Here is a 21,397-nt window from a genome sequence, read left to right as displayed (position 1 = left end):
TGTGTGTTGGTTTTGTATTTTCAGGGAGCTGCCATTTCAGAAGGGAGACATTGTGTACATCATTCGACAAGTTGATCAGAACTGGTATGAAGGTGAACATCATGGAAGAGTTGGTATTTTCCCTCGAAGCTATGTTGAGGTATATTGCCTGTTAATGTGTGTTATTTGTGACTCATAGTTCATATCTTTTTAAAAGCATTTCAGAATCGATTCTTTTCACAATTTATGCCCTATTTTATATTCTTGGTTGGTCACATTTGGGTGTTTTGTCTGCTTGCACAGCTCCTCCCCCCGACGGAGAAAGCACAGCCAAAGAAATGTGCCCCAGTGCAGGTGCTGGAATATGGAGAAGCTGTCGCTCGCTTTAACTTCACTGGGGACACAGTTGTGGAAATGTCCTTCAGAAAGGTGTGACTTAATAAGAGTTATTATAAACTATTAACTATCGGGTTTTTATTCCCTTTTTCTTTTAATCCAAACAAGGATTTTTTAAAAATCTGATTAGTGGATCTGCCTGTGTGTGTTCAGGGAGAGAGGATTACACTGATTCGCAGAGTTGACGAGAACTGGTATGAGGGCAAAATTTCAGGCACCAATCGTCAAGGCATTTTCCCCGTCACCTATGTAGAAGTTCACAAACGACCACGGGTCAAAAACGGGGTGGAGTACCCGGATCCACCTGTCAGCCATTCACCTCAGCGCAGCACCAATGCTTCACCACAGGTAGGGACTCAAACACACTGATCACTGAGCAATTTCTCTTACCACCACCTCTGTGTGCTTTTAATATCCAAAAATGATTTCCCTTCTACACACACCTCGACGCCCACCTTTTTATTTGTGTTGTGTAGAGATTTTGTCACATCTTTCATTTGCTTTTTCTTTCTCTTACCCCTCTTCCTCTCTCTGTCTCCATCATGCCCTAAAAAGCTGTACCGTAATCGTCTGACCACCTCCCCTCTGCCTCTCCCTTGCTCCCCCCGCCGCTCTGTGTCCCCTGAGGTCCATGCTGTCTCCTCTGAGTGGATCTCCCTGACTGTGGGAGGTGGGAGTCCCCCTGCGGCTCCCACTCCTCCGCTGCCACCGCTGCCCACTGTGTCATACCGTTGGGGCGAATACCTGCCCCCACCTTTCTCTGCCAGCCCTGTGCCTCCCATCACTGGCAGCCCATACTGTGTCTCCCCCATGGCCTCCCCATCCGCCTCCCCTCTACCCCCGCCTTACCCACCCAGACCCAACTCGACCACCCCCTCCCTCACATTTACCCCACCTCAAGGGGTGGACTTCCTGCTCTCTCCTTCCTCCCCACATGTGTCACGCAGTGTGAGCCCCAGCAGTGGGCCGGTGCTGGAGTGCTGGCTGAGGGGGGAGAAGGAATTGACAGAGGGGGAAGGCGCAGAGGGGGACAGGGGCCGCGCAGGCCCAGGCAGCAGGCAAAATAGCCCTGCAGAGGTATCTTCTGCATGGTGTGTGGTGTTGCATCTGAAGTTCACTCTGGAACACAGGCTTATGCCACAGTTTGAGACATTAAAGTAGATTTTCTCGAGTACTGACGCAGACATTTTTGTGGAGAACTAACTGGTAGATCTGACCTGAAGGTGATTTTAGCCTATAGCTGGTTTCAGTTTTAAAGACAGTAACTGAACTGGTCACTTTGCTTACATATGCAAGTCTGCATGTTGTTGTGTGTGAGCCACTAATATGCAAATGGTTTACTGTGTTTGAGTGCTTATGTATTAAGTCTTAGATTTCCTAGCTGCAGAGAGCTATAAGACAAGTGTGTTTGCATTTCCAGGGTTGATCTGCAATAATAATAAGTTCTGATTTTTATACTGTAAATTTCAGCGTACAGATGCATGTTGTTGTTCCGTGCACAAGCTTGACAAGTTAGATGCTTCTGTTGGTTGGACGTTTTTGGTTTTTTTTGGACAGTGACAAGCTGCCGTGAAGCTGAAATATCCACCTGCAGGAAACTTGACTCACGCTGGAGTTTGATCATATTCGCAGCACGTTGATATGCAGTGCAAGGCTTTCATTTTGAATTCCTTTTTTTGTGTTACAGTTTGTAAAAAATGAGGCTGACCATCATGGACGAAGCACCAGAAGCCCTGTGATGCTGTTTGATATCCAAGATAACAACAATGTTAACTCGTTTGCGGTAAGGTGATAGAAAGTGTTCCTGAACCTCTGTTAAAGGTTTACAAAAAGCATGTGTAGTTTGCTACCTGACTTCATCTTGTGCCATCCTAAACATACCACCTTAACAGATCCATTTGACTCACAGCACCTTGAACTCCCATACATATTAGACGTATGATATAACAGAAGTTCAACTTACTCTCCTGCTGAAGTTATAGTTAAATATCAATCATTTTGCAGCTGACGAAGGCGCTATAGCTAGCTTAGCATAAATACCAAAAAAATGGGGAAATAAAATGTATCCAGAGCTGATAACATTCTCCACCAGCATCTCTAAAGCACAGTTATTGTTCTAATATGTAGTCTTTATGTCAAAATTTAAAATGCAGCATGGCCGATCAAAACATAGATTGGGTTTTTTTAAAGAAAATTATGTGAAGCTACTCTTAAATGACTCTGTTTGGCTTTATAAGCCTGAGCCTTTAAGTTGTCAAGCTAAGCTAACAGGCTACCGACTTGAGCTGTATATTGAATGTACATCAGTCTGCTCACAGAGCTTTTAGCAGCAAAGAGGTTATTTTGTTCCTTCAAGCTGTATCTGTCAGCCCACCTTTAATACTGCATGCACTTACTGCCTTATATCCTGTACAACTGAACTAATATTTCATGTTTCCTGTCTACATGCTTCTACTGGTGACCTTCCATTTCATGCCTCTTCTCCCGGGTTGGGCCAACACCCCCTCTACCTTTTCTCCTGGCTTTTAACGGATCACATCCTTTTCTGTCTTGCTACTCACCGGACCTACCTTCCTGTCTTGCACTTTACCTCCCCTTCTCTAACTCTTCACCTCCCCTCCTCACCTTCACCTCGGCCTCCTCCGGGACTCTCGGTGGGCCGGGTCTCTCTCTCTTTTCTGACGACTTCACCTACTACTACTACTACTAGGAGGCAGTGTGTAATGAGATCTTGAATATAGCTGAGACCTCGGTGAGGTACTGCAGCACCCTGTCCCACCACCATAATGACTCTCTTCATAGACTGCACCCCCACCCCAGTAAACAATCTCTCATCATTTCCCAGCAACCCCAGTCACACAGCAGCAGCCCGGAGCCGAGCCGTCTGAACTGTGGAATGTGAGTAAGATCTGTTTCACGTTTCAGACTCTTATTAATATTCTAGGTAAAGACAGACCTTTGCTGATTTCACACTTTGTGTCTTCCCTGCTTCATGCCGCTCCAGATTTCAGGCTTTGTACAGCTACGTGCCGCAAAACGACGACGAGCTGGAGCTGCAGGAGGGAGATCTCGTCAGCGTCATGGAGAAGTGCGATGACGGCTGGTTCGTTGGTATGTGTCACAGGCCTAGATTCCTCAGAGATGCGGTCACACTCGGTGTGTCACATTAATCTATATAGGGTTTCTGCAAAATGCCAAAAAAGGACTGCACGCGTGCAATGTGCATGCTCAGGGTTCTTTCAGCGTGTCATCTCCTTCATATATAGAGTTTCTAAAGAATGACAGCAGAGGATTGAGTGCAGTGTGCATGCTCAGGTCCTGTACAGAATTTTAAATAAAGCTCAAAGGGGTTATTTTGGTACTAACACTGAGGTCATGTAAGCATTAAATCTGAGAAAGAATCTGATCAATGTTCGTCTTTCTTTTCCTCCACAGGTACATCAAAGCGGACAAAACAGTTTGGGACTTTCCCGGGGAATTACGTGAAGGAGGTGAAACTGTAAAGCTATCTAATCTGGCTGTAACACACGGTTGCCTGTCAAGCTTGGGAAGTCATAACTACCGCGCATGGCTGTTGGTTAGAATAGTCATTTAGCCGGGCGAATATTTTTATCTGGGAAAGTGATCAGATCGGCTCGAGGTATGTCAAAGTGCACGAGGCGAAGACGGGGACAGCTCACTGCCCAAACACCTCCATCACATTTTACGCACGTCTCCACAGAAGTCATCGGTCTCCATACGTGGAATTTCTCTGTGAAAGCCTCCTGCAAATTAGCTTTTCGACGTACACGTAATAGCTTTCATTGTGTGTGTGTAATTTTACAGTATGCAAGAGTTTGCGTAGCACCTCGGTCTAGAGGCAGGCAGCAGAGCAGTGTATGGATAAAAGGAGTGGATCTTATTACCTGAACTGGACCTGGGGAGGCGTCAGAATGTGTTTTGATCTTTCAGGGCCAGAGGTGTTTAACACAGCTGGCAAAGTATGATGTAAATCAGGTATCGTGAATGAAATTGATTCGATTTAGCTACTTAAAGAAAACCTGCAATATGATCACTCTATGACCCTGTTAACCAGACAGTTCCCTTAAAAAAACAGCTTAAAGTCAGTGCCCTCGGTACTTTAAATACTTAAAGCCTTAAAAATGACCCTTTTTAAAATATTGAACTATTTTCCTCCACATTTTCTGAATCATCAGAAAAGTCATTATTTGCCTCGCAGCATTCACAACTCATTTTAGCCCAAGTTTGTTACACTGACTACAGTATTGTCTTCATTCTCTATCCAAAGGTTGCTACAGAGAAGTTATTAACAGCCGTGTGCATGAGTAGAAACTCTAAAATGTTGATGTGTGCTGCTGGCTTCTCTTTTTCTCAGTTTCCACTGCAAACACATATTACAGGACACGCAGATTTTATTGCATGTGTCATAAAAGTGAAACAAAAACTGTGTATATGCACATCCTATATTTTGTATATTTTAAAACTGTGTTTGCTGATTATTGATGCCTTTAAGGTAGCCGGTGGTAGACGCCTAGCTTCAGAGCAACCACAGGACAGGCGTGGTAGCACTTAACTTCCTGTTTGGTCGTTTAGGAAGATCCCTCCTAACAGTGTAATAGCACTGATGACCTAAAACTCTTTCAAGTTTTAAGTCAAAGCCAACAAGGTGTCTTAGTATATGATCACAGTGATTTTTTAGAGCGTATTGAGATTTTAACCGTGCCCTTACTGACATGATTGTATATGTAAATGCGTACAGAGAACTGTATACGTACGGCTGCATATTTTCATTCATAATGACTACAGTTGTAAGGTCAGCATTAATACAGCATGCACTATAAGATCATTGAGAGACTGACAAATCACACTGGAGCATGAAACACTATCGGCCAGCCAACACCCTAATAATTGCACTTTTAACTTAAAGAAAACAGAAGTAATGACGCGGTGAACGCCGCTTTTTTTAGCCTTTAATGGCCGATAGCCGATGGAAGATTGCTTTGATCTCCGCTACCAAAGCATCAGAGCCGTCTTCCTGCAAATACGGAGCGCCCACATCTCCAGCGCCATCAGATCCGGTAACGTGTCAGAATAGATCCTACACACACAAACACACGAGTGTGCGCACAGAAAGATCCTTCACATCATCAGTGTCTGCGCCGTGCAGAGCTTTCGGGTAGTGTGTCCAAAAAAACCCTTAGTGCTTGTTATGACCTGCTCGGAGCAGCAGACGGGGGTAGTTCGTTGCGCAATTGCTAAAGAAGTATTTTTATCTAATCTTACTTTATGTTGGGAAGATTGATGGTAGTGAGCAGTGGAACTCAGAGAAGCGCTGCCATCACCTTCTTATCCAAAAACTCTCATTAAAGGAAATACAGTGTAGCTGTTTATGAACACACAAAATCTGAAAGATAAGCTGAAGTATAGAAACATAAGACAGATAAGACTTATTAGATCTAGAAGCGTATGTCGACAGTGTCTTTGTTTTTTGCACCATGATTAGCTACAGTTGTGCATGTGGCCACCACGTAGGTCATATCTGAAGTTTATTAATTGATGAAGTACTTTCATTTAAGCCAGGTCAGTACAATCATGTTTCCTGTGAGATTGGGTTTTTCTTCCTGTGCAGATCACAACCGCTACTTTGCCAACATCAGCAAAAGAATGTTTTCCCAGCGAGATATCACACGGAATATATTACACTGCAGTGTGGGTTTGCCTTTTTATCACACTGTTTTTAATGTTCAGGCATTTCATTTTATCACAAAAGCGTGTTTTGTTTTTTATTTTACCTCCGCCTCTGTAACTCGAGCTCTTCATGAAAGCGTTGATTAGTCGGGAGTCTGCTGAGCTGTCGCCTTTCGAAATGAATCCTGTTGCGACGGAGGGAGGTTCGCTCCTTCTCAGACACACTGCACGATGGGCAAATAATCACTCGTTTAGTGACAAAACAATTGGCAATAGATTGTTTCTGTGATTTGTGTGTGTCCGTAAAACGTCACGGGATGTATGAATGTATGAATATATGAATGTGTTGCAGGCAGTGTAAACATGTAAAAAAAACAAAAAAAACGTGTGAAACGTTATTGAACAGTTTGGCAAATGAAGGATTGTAAATATGTAAAATAAAAAATAGACTGCGAGCAATAGGAGGGTCAGATTGAACTCTCTGTCACTTGCAGTGGTTTATTTTGCCTGAAGGATTTTTTTGTTTTGTTTTATTGGCAAAGCACAGAGTGGAGCGTTACTGAGCACAGAAAGATTAAACATTACGCTGCCATTTGTGAGGATCATGTTGCCTTATGTTTGAAAAATTGTGCCTCATTTTCTTTTTTTTCAGTATCACTGAAATGTATCCATGACGTATTTTGTGTAAGCCTGATTTTCCCCATTTGTTCGAGTCTCTGTGACGGGAGAACATTTACTAAGAACTTGTCTGTTACTGTACAAGAACCTAAAAGTGTGACATAACGCTTCGACATGATTAACACTCATGAAAAACGGACGCACAGCCTGCAACAGGTTTGGTTTGTTTGCTTCAATTTGCAGTGCTGTTACATTGACAATATTAAAATAAAGATACTATACACTGCTGTGTTCAGTATTATGCAATATTTAATAAACCATTTAAACCATTGCATGTGTTGCCCGTTTTGTTTTTTGACAAAAGTCTGTTTTTAGCATTGGCCAACTTGTTCCGGGTGTGTGAGCATGAGAGTTTTCATCCTGGCTCATTAGAAAGCGTGTTGGTTTAGAAAATGTAATAGATGAAAACCTGCAAAGACAAACAATGAATTCAGCATTGTATATTCAAGTGTTTAAAGTAAATTACTAACAGTATTTCATGCACTCAAGTTGCCAAGTTAAATTGCTTTTCTGGACACAGGATCACCGGGGTCCTAAATATAGCACCAGCCACTTCACTGGGTACACCTCTTTGTCTAGTTAAAATAACTCTCTGATCAGCTGATCTCATAGCACCAATTCAGTACATTTCGGGAAGGGGGCGTGTCAACTTGCTGAAGTTCAAACCAAGCATGAGAATGAGAAAGAAAGGTGATTTAATGACTGTGAATGTAGCATGGTCATGCCAGTCAGGCTCATCTGAGTATTTCAGAAACTGCTGATCAGCTGGGATTTTCCAACACAGCCATCTCTGGATTTGCAGAGAATGATCTGAAAAAAGGAAAATCTCCAGTGATTCAAATAACACTTTGTTACAACCAAAGGATGCAGAAGAGCATCTCTGAATGCACATATCAAACCTTGAAGCAGATGTGCTACAGCAGTGGAAGACCCCACTGCTGACAGTTAAAAACAGGAAACTGAAAAACTACAGTGTACCCATCTTCTGATGGTTCTTTCCAGCAAGACAATGCCCCGGTGTCCTAACGCTTAAATCATTTCAAACTGGTTTCTTGAACATGTCAGTGAGTTCAATCTAATAGAGCACCTTGGGAATGTAGTGGAACGGGAGATTTGCATGATGTAAACTATGTGATGTTATCATGTGAGCGTGGACCAGAATCTGAAGAATGCTTCCAGCTCCTTGTTGAATCTGTGCCAGATGAAGGCCAACCCAGTATCAGCAAGGTGTAACTAATGAAGTGGCCGGTGGGTGTGGGGGTTATGTTTGGTTAGTTTGTTTTGAAAAAGCAGATCTTCAAACTTTGCCTACAAGACAGGTTCAAAGGGGGAACTGTTTACCTCTGGACTGCTGAACGTCAGCTGTGTTATCTGATGATCATTTCTGATGTAGTGCAGTGTTGTGGCTGAACTCAGGAAAGTGGGTGAATGCTGTTGGGTGAAATGAAGCAATAAATGTCAGAATCCTGTAATCACAGTGAACAAATGCTGAAAGCCGCTCAGAGTCCTGCTGACAGAACAGCCAGAAGCACTTGCACCATATCCACTTGAACTGATAACAGCGTCACTTTAAAACAGGCTCACAGACTTTTTGGCATACCTTAAATTACAAAGCAAAACCCACAAGAAAGGACGTGTTTCATTCAGTTTGGCCGCCTTGCCCCCCCTTTATTTTTTTCCTCCACTTTCAGCAGAGGCCCTCTGGCAGGAATTCAGTTTTTGGGAGCGGCACATTCCACATCCTGGGATTTAGCTCTACCATAAATGGTAAGTTTGCACATAACACGGTGACGCAAGGGCAGGCCGACGTCTCTAAAACAAACTGAAGCTCTTGTGAGAGGTCCAAAACACGAAGAGGTACCACTCTGCTCTGCTTTTAGAGAAACGTCCTTACATTAAAAATAATGTGGACATCGCAAAGTTGCACTTTTTTGTTGTTTAATATCAGTTTAATAATAATGAAAAATTAAATTAAAAGCAAAGAATGTTTAATTTCTTCCAATTTTTTGGTCAAACTTAACAGTTATTTTTTTCACAGTGCAAAATCTTTGATATTATTTTGTGTTTTAATACTTGCCATCAATTGTGGTCCTCTTATTTGTACATCCAAGCCTTAGGTGTTGTAGCTGACCAAATGCAATGATAATACTTTACAGTACTGTATTATCAACCTTCACTGAATGGGAGGATCGGCAGTGTCCTGCAATTTCATATGATGTTATTCTGAATTACTTTGTGCATCTTCTCGGTAACACAGGAACTACAGCACTTCTGAGTTGTATCAGTATCTTCACAGTGTTACGCAGTCATTCACCACGAGGATAAAAATTAAATGGTGTTTTTTTTAAAGTGAGCAATCAGGCCGATCAGTTCGTCAAGCCGCAGAGCATGAGTTGGCAAAGTGCTTCACATCTTCCTCATTATTCTGAGGAAATACTACAAGTTCCACCAAAAAAGGGTCTCAGTTATGTTCAACAACACAAAGTTCCTGCCTGAACACCTTTAGCTTCCAGCTTCTAGGTTAACGCAGCAGCATTTCATGGACACAGTGAGGCTGTGGCCTTCCAGTGGTTAAACTGCTGTAGTGTGCACAAAAGCACAGCTGTCATCCTACAATGTAATGCTTTTCTAGCATTACTGACCACTCAAAGTGTTTTAGACTTTGATTTGTTTTATTCCACACACTGTAAACACCTTATCGAGCCCTCACCAATAGCCCGGTTAGAATCATGCATCTCTTTGGACAGGGGAGGAAGCAAAAGCACCAGAGAAATTAAACGAAAGGCCCTAAAAGGGCCAGCTGAATTTAAAGGAGTTCCTGGAGATCAAGCAATCTCTGTTGGAAAGAAGCTGCTGTCTGTGGAGTCTCTTCAGAAGTAATCGTTCTGATGTGATGATAACAAATGGGTCACCATAGCTACTGCAGTGGAGCTGCTTAATATAAAAATTAATTTCTTCTGCTTACTGCTAGTAAAGGAAGATTAGACCACTGTGATTTAAGTTAGTGTTTTCTTTCAATAAGGAAATTGTATGGTACTTGTAAGAGCCAATTAAAGGTTAATTTTATTGGTACTGGTAAAATGATTAGAGGAGAAATATACATGTTTGATGTTAAGAATATAATTTCTAGTTAATTTCAAAATACTGTTTTGTTAAAGGTATAGAATATAGAAGTGCGACATTCTAATGCGCTTTTTAGTATTTTGGGCTTCCGGCACACTGTAATTACGTAGTTGGGGAGTCAGATAAGCTGGAAGCAACACAGTTTTTTGACCGAGTCTTGCCATGTAAATTAAAAGTTTCAATAAACATCTTTTTTGCAAGAAAAGTACCTGAACTTGCTCGCGTTTCAAATGCATGTTGCCGGACTGACTCCTAAAGGTGGTACAGAAGAGTGAAATAGAGACAGAGTGCCGCCACTACAGTACTGATATTTAGAGGTGTGATTTATTCATGAACTGTATTTGGATAGTCATCAATTAACATTTTCCGCTGGGATAGACTCCCGATTTGGATGAGCCGAAGATTATGGGTGGATGTACGTGCTGATAAAGAACAATAAATAAAAAAACAGAGAGATTAATCACATTTACTTATGCACATCAACAAAAAAAATGTAATTCAAGGCACAACGAGCATTAAAAAATGCAAGTTATAGGATAAAGATCTTTGAAGTATTCACCCGTCTGCCTACACATGCGTATGAATTTGAATGGCAACCCACTCTTAATTCATAGGGTTTAAATATGATGTCAGCCCACCCTTCACATTATAATAGCTTCAGCTCTTCTGGGAAGTCTTTCCTCAAGTTTTACACGCGTTTATGGGAATTTCTGACCATTCTTCCAGATGCACATTTGTGAGTTCAGACACTAGCGTTAAACGAAAAGGCCAGAGTCTCTGCTCTAATTCATCCCAAAGGTGTTTTTTTGGATTGAGGTCAGGACTCTGTGCAGGCAAATTACACTATGCACAATGCAGTCAGACAAATACCGTTCTCCTGGAAAGCGCCATACCCAGACTTGTCCATTGGATTGCCAGATGGAGAAGTGTGATTCATCACTCCAGAAAACATGTTTCCACTGGTCAGTGAAGGCGTGCTTTACAACCACCGCATCCAACTCTTTGCATTGCATTTGGTGGATGTACCTGCTCAGCTATGGAAACCCATTTCTGGTGAACTTGGCCCATTTGTCAACCAATCAGCATTTGACTGAAGAGCAGCAGCATCCATGACAAGCAATGTGTAGTTGGGATTTTGCAGGGAAGCGTGTTTACACTGGCACGTTTGCCCATCTGTAGACTCTATATGCTTCATTTACGTTACCACGGTTGTGTCCATACACATCTGCCGGGCCTGTTCAGTACCGTCCTTTCCTCTTCCTCTATAGCATTGGAAGGATGCAGTCACTGAATTGGGACCAAGCTATAGCATGCTTCAGTGCTTCACATCGGCACTCTTAAAAAAATAAACAACTCCAACACAAGTAAAAATTCCAAAAGGGCTAAGCTGTGCAGACATCCACGTGCCTGCCTGTTTTTGTGACCACGTGGACTCGTCTGCAGAGACTTCAAAGAAGGGTAACAGGATTTTCTAGTCTGCAGGAGGTGTTTCCAGCTGCCCGTGTCTCAGTATAATCAAGGCTTAAAGTGACAAGATAAAAACATAATTAACAAGAATTAATAACAACTACAGATGTAATAAAATTAGTGACTTCTTGTAGTATTTTTTTCCTCTAAATGTTTTCTTCATCATTTTTCTTCTGCATTTATGAACGATTGACCCTTCTAATCCTCATCCTCTGCTTGTGTTTTGGATCCATCATGCTCCACTAATGTGGGCGCTATGAGTGTGCAGGGTGTGCTTCAGAGTGACTCAAGCAAAGTGTTGAAGCCCAGTCAGGATATGTGATGGATGATTCATCCATCACATATGGTGGTTCATCTTCAAGCAGACATGCTGACTTTAGCAGTCCTTACAGAAACACATCCAAAACGAAACAACTTACTCCCAGTCCAGCGCAGAGTCAGTCTTCACATGCTTCTTTTAACCTTAGCAGCAATACTAAAGACACCCTTGCACATTCAACACCAGACCAGTACCAGGAAAAGTTTGATTTTAATATTCACAACAATGTAAAGTGACTTGATTGAGCTTTAACTGCTCCAGGCAGAATTACAGGCTCAAACATGCATTCTCTTTATCACACCAGCATTACTAATGCAGCCATTAGCAGTGCAAAGATTGTGAATCCTGAAATCACTTACACGTCATGCTCAAGTCTAACCATGTCTGTGTAGATTCTCAGTCATCCAGGTCATGTAGGTCTTGAGAGCTTGAGAAAAAGAAGGCAACTGGTCTTTTTTTAAGTTTGTGAAGACGTTTCGGCCCTCATACAAGACATTTCTTCTGTTCTAAAAACAAAAGGTGGACTTTCCCAAGCATTTAACCCATAAAGGCAGTGTCCTCTTTGGAGGTGGTCCTGAAGGACCCATAGTGATCGTGTGAGTTGTGTGGAGAAAGGCGTTGGTCATTGCCCTCACTGGGGGTTGAAACCAGGTTTCCCTTGAAAATATGATGTTAATCTTAAACGACTTCATGGTTAAATAAAATAAAGGTTAAACAAACAAATAAATAAGGGTGAAACAACTGTGAGAGCTTGCCCCACCCTATTGAGGTCACCTAGGGCAAGGTGTGAGTTGAAGCCCTGGGAAGGGACCCTGATAACTAGTGTCATAAACCACACAACAGTATTTTCATTGCTTCAGATTTTCTTAATAAGATAAACACGTGACGAAGAAAATGATGGCCACTACTTAGTCGCTGTGTCCAAGGGGCTTACTCACCCAGTATGGTGGCTTAATCCCACAATTCTGCACGTCAGTGGCGTATGCGCGAGTACACATATGTACGCGAGTGATCCATCTTCTTCATACACGATCTTCGGTCTCACTTATCAGGGAGGAAACTTCAAAATCTATTCGTCCAACTGTAATCCGAGGGTCCTCCCCCTTCACTAATGCGGTGGAGTTGCAGTCGGCCTCAAATTTTTGACCATTGATTACTCCACGTCATATTGCAGTAGGAAGTGAACCAGAGGTCTGAGGCAGCTCCTTAACCACCGTCGGCTCTGTTTCAAAACTTTCACACCATGCCTCTCCGTGTGGCATTGCAGGGTCCCGGCCCCTGGGGGTTCAGGCTGGTTGGGGGAAAGGACTTCGAGCAGCCACTGGCTATTTCCCGGGTAAGTTCGTTTTATTGTTAGTTTCTCCCCCGCATTTCAGTGTAACCGCACCTGGTCTCTCACCTCTCATTGTTTCCCCGCGACTTTACTGAAGGCTGGTTGACGATTAACGGTTAGCTTGTGTTAACCGGAGGGCTAACGAACGGCTAAACTAGCGTTAGCTTTCTCAGTTTATTGTAATTAAAAGTTAATTTAGCGGCAATTTTTGCTAGTGCTACCTCAAGGAGCAAACGCGGTAGTCCGTGGACCCCACTTAATATTTAAAAACATACATTTTTATGTAAGGTAAAATATATTTTTGCTGATGAATTGTGATTTTATGTATCTTTTTCAGTCTTTAACTGAGTTAAAGCTACTTTAAAACAGTAGTTTTATAATAGCCGAACCAGAAATGCACTAATCCCAAACAATGGTTGTCATATTTTGTCTCTTACAGAATTTACTTAAGATTTAAAGCGTAATTTTAAAAGTTTAAACTCCATGCTTTGACATCACTGAGTGACCATGGACCCATCGGAGCCTCTTTGTCATGAGCTGACAGCTGACACACCTCACTGGTGTTCACTAGCGCTAAGATTTTATTAAGCTTCACACAGGGTGCTGCTCTTGTGGCAGTAATGAACCGGATTATAGCTAGCAAAGCACTCCTCTGAGCCTACACTGCATTTTTCCCCTCTTGTGAAGGTTATTACTGTGGTCAGGCCACCCCACCCATGGAAAAGTGATTAGGAATTCCTGGACTGTACTGGTCCCTCTCCCTGCTTTAGGCTTTTATCTCAGATAGAGAATCTGGGCTCCAGGAAGCTTTTATCCTGACTCTGCAAGTGCCTTCGCTTCTGTTTACTGTTAACAAAGACAGCTGCTTAAAGGTTCTCGAAGGTCAGGTTTAAAACAATGGCACTCTCCTGTTTTGACTTGGAAGCCTTTAGGCTGTAATTAGAAGGTGCATTTTCCATATATTCGTAATTATGGTGCACAAGTGGCTTCTAATTTTATAATTTATGTCCTGTGTTGTAGGTCAACCCCGGGAGTAAAGCAGCCCAAGCAAATCTATGCATCGGGGATATAATTCTTGCCATCGATGGAGAACCAACAGAGAACATGACTCACTTGGAGGCGCAGAACAAGATAAAGGGCTGCATAGAGGAAATGGTGCTCTCCATAGACAGGTAAGCTGTGTCTAAATGTGCCATTCTGATCTGCGTAGCCATAGGCTCAAAAGAGTGAGTAATGTGAGACGGCTCAGCTGCAATCCAGGTGTTCAGCGAGTGACATCATGTTTATTCAGTGATTTTTAAACAGCAGTTCTGTTTGTTTTACTGTTTTTTTTACCATGTTGCAATCCCGCATCGCTCTGCTGTGTCGTCTTGTAAATTACTCATGACTGATGACTTTTGAGGAGTCGTATCAAAAGGGATTTGACAGACTGTTGGAACCACATATGTTTGCTCCCATTAAGCGATGTCATATTGAATGCATGAAAGGACGGGCTTAACTGCAAGATAAACAAGAACATGAGCATGTCTGCAAGGGCTCTGTTGCATTCAAAGACACAGCCCTAATATTGCGTTCACGTGCTGATACACAGGAACACGCAGGCGATCCTGGCATTTTTATGTTACTGAATCCTCAGATCATCTTTCAAGCCTTGTTTTGCCTTCCTGTCTTCCTCAGGTCAGAAACAAAACTGTGGTCGCCGCTGTCATCTGAGGAGGGGAAGACGCATCCCTACAAGATGAATCTTGCGTCAGAACCACGGGTGTGTGTCAGCATCAAAGCTGTATGAACTTTAAAAAAGTGACTCCTCCAGCTTTGTCATTTAGAGTGAAATCGAGTAGCCGTTCAGTTTCTGGAAGCCAGAGTGCTGCCCTCCCCATGCCTGCAAAGGCTTGGGGATTTTTTTTTTTTTTAAATTTATATCCTACTACTGTTCATGATGAAGTCATTGTTTACTTACCAACAGGAGGTTTCCTAGGAGACAGTAGTTTATCAGCCAAGCCCTGACGCAAGCCTCAGTTCCTGCCCGCTGAGTGGAAAGTTGAGGCCAAAGTATGAATTCATGTAGGAAACGGTGTCTCAGGCCCTGTGTGTGTGTTTCACAAGTCACAAAACTAGTGTTTTGTTTTTTTTGTTTCTCCCACACACATATTAACACATATTTCAAGCACTTCTCTAGAATCTGTTGCTTCACTCTTTTGTTTTATGTAAGTATTGTCAGCTCCTTTGCGCAAGTCATCTTGCTTGCAGAGACTCGGGGAGATTTTGCACTTTTAGAAGCTTGAAGCATGAGCTATATTTGGAGGCATTTCCGTGTTCCCACTGTGAAGCATGAGCTAGATTTGGTGGTATTTGTATGCCCACTGTGATGGCATGCCAGTGTCATGACGCATCTGTCGTTAAAGTTAGCCACGTAGGTATAATTAAGGCAGAGTCCACAGTCATTATCCTGCTAAATTATGTGTGATTTTGTATCAGACTGGAAGCTGCTTTAAAAAGACAGAACCGCTCAAAGTTTCCAAGTCTGTTTTCGAGAAAAGTGTTGTTGAAAGCGAAGCTTAAAACACAATAGGCCAGTCACTTTCAAACCTTAAGCCATATTTCTAACCCACTTAGCGAACACTGCATGTTTGTACATGCGCAAGTTAAGAAACAAAACTTTTATAGCTCATCAGGTGTGCACAGAGAGTATTGCTTGTTTCAATCACACTTGAATTTCATAAATATTGCACTCTCCTAACTTTTGCAGCTTGGTTTTTGCAGGAGGTGAAACACATAGGCTCGACCCACAACAGGAGCGCCCTGCCTTTCACTGGTTTCGGCCCCAAATTGGTGACTAACCAGTACAATAATCCATCTGGGCTGTACTCTTCAGAGAATATCAAGGACTTCAACTCAGCTGTGGATGAAGTCAAGACCATTACTACGGCTAATGACCCCCCCAACAAGTAAGATGGGCTTAAGTGATGGCAATCAATCAGTATTGAAAATGTGAGGATGAGTGAGTTTCGTCCAGCTGGGCTCTGCTTGGGTCACAGAGTAAATAATCGTTGTGGGCAGTAGACTCAATAATCGTGGCTCAAATTCAGAATGTTTCCATTTAATTGAAAAATGAATTTGTATGCATCTTCCTTTTTGATTTGCTTGGTTGTTTGGATACACTGTGAAAGACTTTTATAGATCATTCTGCAAGCTTAGCTTTTCATTAAGTAGTTTTCCAAATACTCATTTTTGAATTGGGGAAACTGGAACTGCGTTTGTTTTAGAGGATTACTTCAATACTGAAATACACAAAACCTCTTAAACACACTGTGATTTATTTGAATCCTTTCTGGAGGAGAAGTACATGTACACACTGTTTGGCTGTAACTGCTAACTGCAAAATTTACAGTAGTGGGCCAGCTCCCGAAAGGCTGCTGTGCTTCAACAAATCATTAAAGTGTGAATATTGCTTCCAAGCAGATGGAGCCAGTATTTACTAATCCAGTGACTTAAGAAAATGATGTCACTTAAGTCTATGTTTAAAACACAAGAGAAGGGTCATTCATTGGTGGGTTTTTGTGCTGAATTAGCACTGTGATCTCCTGGGCTTTTACTGCCAGTCTGATTATGTATCAAAATACTGTTGCTGAATATGATTTTTTTTTTTTTTCCTTGCTGAAACGTGCCCAATTTCTTTCTAGTGCTCCATCAGAGCCATCAGGTAAGCGACCGCCCATAGTCGCAGATTCCGAAGTCTACAAGATGCTGCAGGAGAATCAAGAGTCTGACGAGCCTCCTCGACAGTCTGCTTCATTCAAGGTGCTTCAGGAGATTCTTGAGACAGGTACTGATACCATGCTTTTTCCATTTACTTTAAGGGGCATATTTTATATTTTGTTTTTAAACAATGTTTGCTTTTTGGTAGACTGTTATCTTTTAGTTCCAATCAAGATTTTCAGTCTATTCTTGGTGTTTGTAGGAGACTCGGATAAACCATCAGGCTTTAGGAGTGTGAAAGCACCCACAACAAAGGTTGGAGCATCAGTGGGGAACACAGAGAAGTTACCCATGTGTGACAAATGTGGATCTGGGATTGTGTAAGTATTTTATGGTCAAGATTGAACTCTGTAGGGCTCTAGATTGTGTTCATCTGAATCTAGCAGCACTTGGGAGAAATACTGTGTCTCCACCTTGTGGTCAAATGAAGTAACAACAACACACTTGTTTCCTAATTCCTGCTGCTGGGAGATATTTTAATTTTGCTTTTTATATTTTTAGAAAGGTTCATAAATGTTTTATTTTCCTTTCTTTAAGAGTATCCTTGAAAATCTTTACTTCATACAGATGTTTAGCACACTGTCCCATCAGAAGATCTGAGTTTAGAAACTTCTACTTCAATTTGCCATGCCGAGGGCTTAGTACGGGGTTTACCAGGAACGGGTCTACCCACGGGTTCACCAGTGCTAGCTTATATGCGTCTTTTTTAGCAATAGAATAATTGCTTTTGTTTCTTACCATTATTTTCAACGTGGTTGTGGATGTTAAAGCCAGATTATAAAATCCTATGTACAAAATAAGACACTGAATCTTTTCTCCCACAGGGTCATTTCAGCCCTTTCCTTTTTGAGATACTGTATGAGAGTATCACTTCATTTTCTGACATTTTCATGTCTGTGCTGTTTTGGGAAGTGGGAACATGGAACGTGCATGTAATGGCAAGCAAAACGTTATAAATCAGGCCTAATTTCTGACTCAGACATTTCCTGATGTTCATCTTTCTCCAAAACACCTTTGAGATCTAAAAGTAAATATGTGTTTATGTTTTCTAACTTGATCAGCGTAGATCAGAAGATGCTCTTTCCTATAGACAGCGACCCTCACTGCCATTCTCACTTATTTTTGTTTTTATTTACACTTCAGAGGGATGGTTGTGAAGCTGAGGGACAAGTTCCGTCATCCCGAGTGCTACACCTGCACAGACTGCAACGTCAACCTAAAACAGAAGGGACATTTCTTTGTGGAGAACCAGATTTACTGTGAGACGCACGCACGCGAGCGAGTGACTCCACCCGAGGGCTACGACGTGGTTACAGTCTTTCCCAAGTAGTTCCCCTCACTGAGCTCGGCCTCGGACTGCACGCCACTATAGGACACCAAAACATAAACCGAGACTTACAATATTTAGCTAATGCTACTCGTAAGACTATGAACTGGTCTCCTTTCACACTATACTTCAGTACTGTCACTGGTAGGCAGGACAGTAAGGAACTACGTGTTTGAAAATGTTGATTTGCACAAAAACTTTGGCCTATAAGAAAGAAAAACGAGTGAATACTGTAAGATGGCATTTCTTTTTTTTGTATCATTTAAAATAATTTCAATGACCGCCACTATGTTTTGATACTGTTTGTACATTTCAGCGTCTTTTGAATCATGGAAGCAAAAGAAAGCCAGAATATTCCCATCCCTGTTAAAGGAAAAAAATGTTTTCTACAGTTTTTATTGAATAAATAAACATTGTTTTATACAGCAAAATACATTTGAATATAATTGCCAAATAAATATTTTTTAGCTTGAACAAATTCTCTCATGTCGTTCATGTCGTGCTGGTTTATTAATTGTCCCTTGGTGCTCTTTTTCTTTTCTTTTAGTGACACTGATTGTAGGACTGCAAATATTAGGGGTGCCACATGATCATTAAATTACTTTCAAACACAAAGAATGATTTGAATTACAGTTCTTTTTTTAAAAAAGAAGCAAAACAAAAAAACTTTAAGTGCTTTTGAAGAATAAACACTGAACATGGGAAACTAATGTCTTTGGACCTGGTCTTAAGAGTAACCTCGCTAAAGCGGATGGGGAACTGCTGCTTGCACCCAAATGTCTTCTTTATGTGAGATGGAGCGGTATAGAGAGTCAAAAGTGCCACATACTCGTCAGGTCATTGTCAGCACACAGGGACTTGAAACAAAAGGTAACGGGGATGGCGCTGGATTCCTCTCCTGAGAAGATTCTGCAGCTCATCTCATTAACAGCGGTGAGAGAGCTTCTGTGGCTAAAGTCAGCATTGGTCCCATAACCACATTCTGAAGGTGATGCTGAGTCCCATTCGGCAGATAAAACGCTTGCCGGGCTGCTCAGATCTGATGCCAGATAGTCCTGAGTGTGTGCGTGTTGGTCTGCCATCCGGAGAGTCTCGGTCAGAGCCCAGATGTAGTTGCGGGCAAATCGCAGAGTCTCGATCTTTGTTAGTTTCGCGTCTTCTGGCAAAGCCGGCAGGATGCTCCTCAGCGCGTCCAGGGCGGAGTTCAGATTATGCATGCGGTGGCGCTCTCTATCGTTCGCCTTCGTCCTTCGCCTGCCCCGCTGCCCGGACGGCTCACATCTGTGTTTGGGGTTTTTCACTGAGGACACGTCTCGAGTAACAGTCGCTGGTTTTCGCGGGAGCTGTCCTCGTGAGTCTCCTGAAGTGTCACCGGCCTCGTTCACTCGGTTGCGCAGTGTTGGAGAAAACCTGCGCAGGGCGTCGGGGACGCAGATTACTTTAGGATACATCCTGTGCCGACGAAGAAGATGAAAATAATCAAAAGTGATGCCAATGAGACAGCTTGGCTATAAAGAGAAAAAGAAACTCCAAATGATGCCCTGAGATGTGCCACAAACCCTGGAAATCACGTTTCCCATTTTTTCTACGAGACTGAAACGTGTATCTACACCCTGAGTTCGTTAAACGTTTTAACTGATTAAAAATAACAACGCAACTGCATCAGTAACTAGAAAGGAAATATCTGAAAAACATTAAAGGACATATTTTAAAAAAATAAATAAACTTCTGCTGAATGAGTGTAGTCGCACTTACGTTTGTAGGCCTACTCCTGACAGGCGAAGCTGGGATAAAGACGTAGTCCGCTCTTGTAGCTGGAGGCAGCAGACAGTGTATATGTGCAGGTGACAGTGAGGGATGGATGCGCATCTCTTGTCACTTTATATGGCCTTTATCTTATCTGTTTTTTGCACCGTGGACGCCTGAATCAACAGCGCTCCTCGAGTGGCCAATCAGCTTCCAGGCAGCGAGTCCTTCACCCTCTCCCTCATCCTTCAGTGTGCTTGCATTTCTTTGTGTATTCATTGTAATAGTTAATTAAATACACGTGGATGGCAAAGTGCCACGAATGTATGTCAGGCTAATAATACTCCGATTTCATGTTTTTTTTCTTGGAGAAGGTAAACATTACGAGACGATTTCCATAAGTTTGTCTGGGGGCAACAAACATGCAGCGTTCAGGATTGTGCTGGTCCTAAACTACCACTCTGGGAATCTTAATATATCTGTTTATTGCTTGTATTTATCATTATGCCAGCTATTCACTAAACTAATGCTGGAGGTCCTGGTAGGAAAAGAAAACCAAAACATTTTGTGAGCTTTGCTTTGACCTCGGTTTAGTGAGGTCATGCGCTTGTTTCTGTCTAGTGAGATGCTGGTCTAGCAAAAAAAAAGAAGAAGCTTGACACGAGACACAATATGGATCTTGTATATATGATGTGATACATCATACAGATGATCTTTAATTCCCATTAAAGCTTTCAAGGCTAGCTGTCTTCATCTTTACTATCGTTTATTGTTATAGTAAATCATAATGTGTTTATGAAAAGACTTTCGCCATGGTTTAAAATAAGCAACGTTTAGTTTTATGCGCAAAAGTTGGAACCGTAGTCAATATTTGTACTGTGTTTAATTAAATATCACTGTACACAAAGTTTTATTTTGGAAATATTATCCGATCTCTATCCATAAGAGGTACTTTTAATGCCACATTTTACGCACTCAAAACATCGGCACATGCCCTGCAGAGCACATTATTGCCAGACTGGCTTCTAAAATCAGCTCCATGTGCACCAGAGTACGCTAAAAACCGAGATGAAGAAGAAAATGCAAAAGTTCTCTGCAGTTATTATTTTATTATTGTTAATTGTTAAAGATTGAGAGACTCTTTGCGATTCTGCGCACATCACACTACCTGGTAAGGCGGACGTTAAAAGAACTTTAATCTCCTTCAAGTTGGTCCTTACTTATTGCTTCGATGAGTCTTTTTTTAAAGATTATTTTACCTCTTTGTTAGCTCAGAAAACCTTACCTATATTAAACAAGTGTTGTTTTTAAATGGCATATATTTGGATAAACATTTGCTTCTTGCGTTAGAGCGCAAAGCTCCGGTATTTGGATAAGACAATTACGCATGGAGCAAACTAAAAAAGGAGAGGTGGGAAGGTGAAATCCGCTGTGTAAATCGATGATACAAAGGGTCTTTTTGTGTTTCGCAACAATAAAAGCTCGTTTTCTTCTATAATGTGAGCCTGTGTCTGTGCGCTATGACATCTCCAAAAATTTGTCCAAGATCGCCACAATTCAGTGACGCGTTGCTATTTTCTAA

The 21,397-nt window shown here is 42.0% G+C and overlaps 3 protein-coding genes and 1 long non-coding RNA gene across 7 annotated transcripts in view; 2 read left to right on the top strand and 2 right to left on the bottom strand.

Annotated features, from left to right (window-relative positions):
• The window catches only part of sorbs1 (sorbin and SH3 domain containing 1), a 42,341-nt gene extending 35,329 nt beyond the window's left edge, over positions 1-7,012 (top strand). For all 4 annotated transcript variants that reach the window (XM_006799012.3, XM_006799013.3, XM_087850350.1 and 1 more), the window contains 8 exons: positions 25-139; positions 283-408; positions 529-723; positions 931-1,452; positions 2,063-2,158; positions 3,086-3,273; positions 3,380-3,486; positions 3,811-7,012. In XM_006799012.3, the coding sequence (XP_006799075.1) occupies positions 25-139; positions 283-408; positions 529-723; positions 931-1,452; positions 2,063-2,158; positions 3,086-3,273; positions 3,380-3,486; positions 3,811-3,878 (1,417 nt within the window). In that variant the 3' untranslated portion in view covers positions 3,879-7,012. The remainder of the gene's footprint in view (positions 1-24; positions 140-282; positions 409-528; positions 724-930; positions 1,453-2,062; positions 2,159-3,085; positions 3,274-3,379; positions 3,487-3,810) is intronic.
• Positions 7,013-7,024: 12 nt separating this feature from the next.
• Positions 7,025-13,006, bottom strand: LOC102799243 (uncharacterized). Its single transcript, XR_437193.3, has 3 exons — positions 12,589-13,006; positions 8,083-8,172; positions 7,025-7,150 (listed from the first exon to the last, which is right to left on the bottom strand). It is a non-coding gene; the product is annotated as an uncharacterized LOC102799243 (long non-coding RNA).
• pdlim1 (PDZ and LIM domain 1 (elfin)) lies at positions 12,731-18,547 on the top strand. The gene is made up of 7 exons (XM_006799007.3): positions 12,731-12,986; positions 14,004-14,155; positions 14,661-14,745; positions 15,747-15,931; positions 16,667-16,809; positions 16,945-17,062; positions 17,886-18,547. The coding sequence occupies exons 1-7, from the start codon at positions 12,894-12,896 to the stop codon at positions 18,070-18,072; spliced, it is 963 nt and encodes a 320-aa protein (XP_006799070.2). The 5' UTR covers positions 12,731-12,893; the 3' UTR covers positions 18,073-18,547.
• Positions 18,548-18,779: 232 nt separating this feature from the next.
• neurog3 (neurogenin 3) lies at positions 18,780-19,520 on the bottom strand. Its single transcript, XM_087849777.1, has one exon. The coding sequence runs from the start codon at positions 19,518-19,520 to the stop codon at positions 18,882-18,884; it is 639 nt and encodes a 212-aa protein (XP_087705903.1). The 3' UTR covers positions 18,780-18,881.
• Between the last annotated feature and the right edge of the window lie 1,877 nt (positions 19,521-21,397).

The sequence above is a fragment of the Neolamprologus brichardi genome, chromosome 13 (assembly GCF_056152115.1).
Source record: "Neolamprologus brichardi isolate AB-2024 chromosome 13, ASM5615211v1, whole genome shotgun sequence".
NCBI lineage: Eukaryota > Metazoa > Chordata > Actinopteri > Cichliformes > Cichlidae > Neolamprologus > Neolamprologus brichardi.
This window is presented reverse-complemented; position numbering and strand designations above follow the sequence as displayed.

Excerpts from the sequence above, each read along its gene's own strand:
- pdlim1 (XM_006799007.3), top strand. The coding sequence starts at position 12,894 with ATGCCTCTCCGTGTGGCATTGCAGGGTCCCGGCCCCTGGGGGTTCAGG. Across the intron at positions 12,987-14,003 it reads AGCCACTGGCTATTTCCCGG|GTCAACCCCGGGAGTAAAGC; the intron begins GTAAGTTCGTTT and ends CCTGTGTTGTAG. Across the intron at positions 15,932-16,666 it reads GCTAATGACCCCCCCAACAA|TGCTCCATCAGAGCCATCAG; the intron begins GTAAGATGGGCT and ends ATTTCTTTCTAG.
- neurog3 (XM_087849777.1), bottom strand. The coding sequence starts at position 19,520 with ATGTATCCTAAAGTAATCTGCGTCCCCGACGCCCTGCGCAGGTTTTCT.